Source organism: Sturnira hondurensis, unplaced genomic scaffold (assembly GCF_014824575.4).
Source record: "Sturnira hondurensis isolate 20B ecotype Veracruz unplaced genomic scaffold, ASM1482457v3 Scaffold0020237, whole genome shotgun sequence".
Classification (NCBI taxonomy): domain Eukaryota; kingdom Metazoa; phylum Chordata; class Mammalia; order Chiroptera; family Phyllostomidae; genus Sturnira; species Sturnira hondurensis.
The window spans coordinates 6,045,228-6,050,547 of NW_028092868.1; the positions used below are offsets into that span (position 1 = coordinate 6,045,228).

At 49.9% G+C, this 5,320-nt stretch overlaps 1 protein-coding gene across 2 annotated transcripts; it reads left to right on the plus strand.

The window, feature by feature from the left end:
• The first annotated feature begins 1,619 nt into the window (after nucleotides 1-1,619).
• KCNE4 (potassium voltage-gated channel subfamily E regulatory subunit 4) lies at nucleotides 1,620-4,388 on the plus strand. Of its 2 annotated transcripts, XR_005064041.1 has the most exons (3): nucleotides 1,620-1,817; nucleotides 2,352-3,123; nucleotides 4,069-4,388. XR_005064041.1 is itself a non-coding variant. In XM_037029311.1 (2 exons), exons 1-2 carry the CDS (start codon nucleotides 1,691-1,693, stop codon nucleotides 2,888-2,890), a joined length of 666 nt encoding a protein of 221 aa, XP_036885206.1. In that variant the 5' UTR covers nucleotides 1,620-1,690; the 3' UTR covers nucleotides 2,891-4,388. The 2 variants fall into 2 exon arrangements, 1 of the variants encoding a protein (XP_036885206.1); XM_037029311.1 differs by having other exon boundaries at nucleotides 2,352-4,388.
• The last annotated feature ends 932 nt before the right edge of the window (nucleotides 4,389-5,320 follow it).

Here is a 5,320-nt window from a genome sequence, read left to right on the forward strand (position 1 = left end):
ACCTCTCCTCTATTTGCAGTGCTTGGCCGTACCCGGGTGATGACGAATCTCATATGTCCTGGGTCCATAACCAACGTTATTGGGATGAACAGTCGACAGGCATCACGCTCCTAGGTCTCTCTCTTCCAGTGTCCTTTTTAAAGTATCTTTTTTCTTTTTCTAGTGTTCTTGACAAACCACTGCATGCATAGCTGAAGATGGAAGTCTTCAGACACTTAACATGAATACAGTTGGAAAGGTCATGTTTACTTTTGCCGAGATACCTGTGGAGATTTTTAAATAGTAACAAACTGCGAGGACATCTTTGTTGTGAGCAAAGTTCCAGTGTGTGGGTGTTCTTGGTGATGGATTGCCAAGCCAACACCAAGCCAGCTGGGGACTTCTGGGTGAGTGCAATCCACAGCGTAAGGAGGTCGGACCAGTGGTCACCACAGCGGCAGGTGCTCCTAGTCCTGCTCTTTGCACAGGTATCCCACGAGAGTCTGGGCCAGGTGCTAACCCAGGTGGGTCTATGCAGCAGCACTAGAGGTCCCAGTGACTGGGCTACCTATGTCCCAGATGGGGCAGAGGGACATTACCATGCTTCCCCTCAGCTTCAGTCGAACAACAGCTGAACTACAAGAGATGCTTGCTCTAGAGCTGATTCCCCAAGACAACCTGATGGGCCACAGACAACTGGGGGCAGATCCACCCTCCCCGTTCATTTCAACTTAGAACAAGAGGCTCTCAGAAAACACAGCCCAGGAAGCGGATGGACTGACATCGACATCTTCAAGTCCTTTTCCAATTTTGATCACAACAAACCTTTTCACACAGGTCCACGTAGGTTTTCAAAGCTCAAACTGTGCTCCGTTGCTCCCCGGAGGAGTTCTGCTCCTCCGGTGACCTGCCAGAGAGGCAAAGAGAGGTATGAATGGTGTCTGTGTGATGCCGCCAGGAGCAGCTGTGCCCGCAGGGCTGGCGTGAAGCCGACACAGAATCTAGCACGGTAACCTGTGTCCACTTCACGCAGACTATTGAAAAGAATCTAAAAGACACATATTAATTTTAACAATAAAAATAGATTAATGAGCTTGATGTGAGAGACAGGGAGAACCTCTCTGTATTTTTAAAGGGCTAACCTGCACCAGCCAGCCTTAAATCTCTGAATGAGTAAGCTGACAGGTTACACAGTGCCTATAATTCTGGGATTTGAGGCCCCTCATGCCCCCGGTCCAGGCATTTTACAGACCAGAAATCTGAGGTGCAGAAAGCATCAGTGATGGTTTTAAAATGTGAGTAGTTAGTGGAAGGACAGAAACGTCAGCCTTAGTTTCTTGACAGGAAATCCAGCCCGTGCCTGCAACTGCCTTTTATCCAGATTGTATATGGTCTTTGTCTCCAAAAACCTGCCAACAGCCCAGTAGTTATTCCCCAAGAGGGAGATGAAACATGAACTAAGCCTCAGTGAGACTGGATTTGGGGGTAAGAGCTCTAACCAGGCACTTTTTCTTCTCCTCTCCTGACTCATTTTCATGGCCACCTGGAAACTCTGGCTCCATGCTGGGGAGTGAGGGACCCTCCGCGGTTCCCAGTGTCTTTCTTTTCGCAGCTGCAGAGCTCCGTCCAGGGAGCTGCGGCGCTCTGAGTTCACTGTGCACTCTGCCACGACCAACCTCTGTTGTAAATTTTCCTCCCGGAACACGTGACGATGCATCTCTTGACTATATATCCCAAGTGCAGCAGCCGAGTCGTCAGAGCGCCGAGCCCCGCGCGGAGGAACGCTCTTGGACTTGGCCATCTGGGATCAGGACTCCGAGCAAGTTTGCCAGCGTTTGGTAAGTTAGTGATGCTGCTTGGCTTCAGGAGCATTTGAAGGAAGGTTATTTCTAGCAATTGACAGATGAAGTTTTCCGTCCCTTTCCTTTTTTTTTTCGTCCTAAGGAAACTTTGGTTTGAACTAAAAATAGTTTTGAGATGGAGAAGTAAAATGTAAACTTTCTCTTTTCTACTCGGCCAATTAAAAAAAAGTTTCCCAGGGATCCCAATGTACTTTATTTTTCTCTAGGCTCACTTGTCTCACCTTGATTTTTTCCTTTGGTTTTTAAGGTTGTAAAAGCAATAATGCTTTTTTTTTTTTACACGCTTGCAAATACGATGACTGTGTATAGACTAAAAAGTGAAAGTCCTTCTATTCCTCCCACTCTCCCTGCCTCCTTCCCCGTGCAACTCCTACCCCGTTAGCTGTTCAGTGGGAGCTCTTTCTTTACTTTTATAAGCTGTTTGATATCGAGACTCCACAAACCTCGGGCTCACCCTCCGTTCTCTGCCACGGGCTGGGGGAGAGTTCTAACCTGCAGGTTTCTCCCCAGACCCTGGCCGAGGGACCAGCGCTTCGATGCTGAAGATGGAGCTCCTGAACAGCACGTATCCCAGCACCACAGCGCCCAGCCGCCCCCTCGGGTCCCACGACCCCAGCGATGGCGGCAGCAACGGTAATGAATACTTCTACATCCTGGTGGTCATGTCCTTCTACGGCATTTTCTTGATTGGAATCATGCTGGGCTACATGAAATCCAAGAGGCGGGAGAAGAAGTCCAGCCTCTTGCTGCTGTACAAGGACGAGGAGAGGCTGTGGGGGGAGGCCATGAAGCCGCTGCCCATGACGACGGGGCTGAGGTCGCTGCAGGTGCCCACGATGCTGAACATGCTGCAGGAGAGCGTGGCGCCCGCCCTGTCCTGCACCCTCTGCACCATGGAGGGGGACAGTGTGAGCTCCGAGTCCTCCTCCCCCGACGTGCACCTCACCATCCAGGAGGAGGGGGCCGACGACGAGCTGGGGGAGACTTCGGAGACACCCCTGAACGAGAGCAGCGAAGGGTCCTCAGAGAACATCCATCAGAATTCTTAGCACCCCCAGGGCCTCTGGAGGCGGCCCCATCAGCCTGCACCCTTGGGGAGAGGAAGGACACTTACTGTGTCTGGTTTCACTTTTTGCAGTGCAGCGGACACTCTGAAGGGACCCCCACAAACCCCTGAATGGGGCGTGGTGGGGACCACGCCCAGCTGGAGCCAGCAGCAGCCAGGAGTCCGTGAAGCGCCTGTGGTGCCCACGCACCGCTGCAAAAGCTCTGAAGACGAGCAGTGTGTACATTTACTTTGGGGCCCGGGGCTTGGGGTTCCTGTTCAGAATTTGGCAGGCCAGGGTGCTTGCTCTTGTTTTCTCACTGGATGCCACTCCCAGGCCTGCCAAATGCCCAGGACGTGCTGGGGGACGAAGTTTAATTTGCTAATTTGCCTAGAGCTTTGTTCTCCTAGATATGATTGGCTGTAAGTACCCCATTGTTTACCTGTGGCGTTAGCCCATCTTTTGGAGGTCTTTTGGGTTGGGAGGGGGACCTTTAAAAGAGGACTTTCCGTGGGAGGAAGCTGGAGATCTGAACCTGGCCTCTTTGCATACCATACAGGGGAAAAAATGCAACCTTTAAACTTGTTAACATTGGCTGGGATTGTAAGACATGACCCTTTCTCTAACCTAAGACCCTGAACTCTGATCAGGGACCATCCAGCATTTCATGCTGGCATGAAGTTTTTTCAGTGGGAGGGGTTTCTCTCGAATCTGAGCTGCACTCCTGATGACCTTGCAGGGAGGGGACTCTTCCCGACCTTTTCAGAAGAGGTACTGGTGGGGGGATGGGGAACAAAGCCAACCTTTAGCTCTGCTGCTGCTCATTTCCCAGCCTAGTTTTCTGAGCTGGGAGAGGACACACCGTGGGCCTCTGTGGTGTGGCCTTTCATCATGTCGCTGACACGTAGAAGGGCATACTCAGGCAGAAATTGCACAAAGTGGGGGTCCAAGTTCTGTGTCCCAACCCCACCCCCTGACACTGATGCGCTGTGTGGTCCTGTGCGTGTCATCGGTAGGCTTACAGCCTTCATGAGACTCCTGATGAGCCACATTCCCAGGGGGCGGGAAGGATGTCTTTAACTTTTAAGACTCTGATAAATCCTGCATGGCCTGGTGTGGGGAAGCTTGGACAAAATACTTCCCTTTTGGCTGGTTAGTCTGAAATAAGATCTGTTTTAAAGGAGCAGTTGGAGACCAGGAACATAAGTAACTGGGAAATTCCGAGCGAATCACCAACTCATTCAGGCTGTCGTTTTTTCCCAGCTATGACCCAAAGAGGCAGATACCGCATTTTACTCTGCAAAGTTCTCTGGGTTCTGGAATGTTAACCCTCCAGCCAAGGGAACGAGAGACCCCAAAGCAAACATTCAAGAATGCTTGCCGACGTCTCCCTGTCGTCCTGGGGTCCACAGCATTGCAGCAGACCCTCCAGGCCCTTGATCACAAGGAGGAAGAGAACCACACCGAAAGGTCAAACTTAATTCTAGTCAAAACAAACAAAAAACCCCTTAAAAACCAAACAAGCTCACTCTCCTTGGATAGGAGACAGAAACAACGACTGTTCCCACGGAAGGGTTAACAGTGCAGGAACTGGTTCACCAGCTTGCCTTGACACAGTGCTAGAGGACACTTACGTCTGGGGGGGAGAGGGGCCTCTGTTCACTTTAAAATTCGGAGTGTGGATTTACTCCAAAGGGGCTGTTTAAGGTGAAAGAAGCCAAGTTAAGCTGGCCCCTTGCCTGGAATCACTTGAATTCTGAAACTTTACTGCAACGGACATGTGCGTGGTCACATTTTCCATTGCTTCATCCTGAAATTTGGTGCAGACCTAGCTGTGCCTATGAAAAAGTGCTGTACATACTTCCTTCTTATTCTATTAAGTTGTCTGAAATTGTCCTCTGTATTTAATAGTTTGTCATTTTCACAATATTTTTTAATTTAAATAAACAAACACATTTCCCTGAGGAAGTTCTGAGTTCTTTTCTTTGGTTCTTCCATGTAGTTCCTAGTTTCGGACCCCCCAGGCACATTCTGCCAGCTGTCTCTAGATTTGGGTCATTTTCCAAGTTAGGCTCCCATGAAGACATGTTTTATTTCTGCCTACATCATGGACTGAACAGGGCTGGGCTTTTCCATCTTGTGATATGCTTTGCAAGGAACGGAAAACGAGTTGCAGATAGTCTTACATCAATTCTCTTTTTTAAATTTGGTGGCCATGGGGGCCTTTGAACTTGAACGTGCAACTGCTGCAAGGATGTTGCTCCAAATGTGGTGGCAAGAACACATTTGATTTGTGCGTTGGCTTGGCGGGTACTATCCACGTGTGGGGGCAGCAGCACAGACTTAGGAAAATACTGGAGCACAAAGGCTAGGATTTGGGCTGGCCCCCTACTCACTTCTACACAAAGACTGACTTTCTAAGATCCTCCCACC

Bases quoted from the DNA above. Each gene is read 5' to 3' on its own strand.
- KCNE4 (XM_037029311.1), top strand. From the start codon at position 1,691: ATGCATCTCTTGACTATATATCCCAAGTGCAGCAGCCGAGTCGTCAGA. The intron at 1,818-2,351 runs GTAAGTTAGTGA...GTTTCTCCCCAG, and splicing joins AGCAAGTTTGCCAGCGTTTG to ACCCTGGCCGAGGGACCAGC.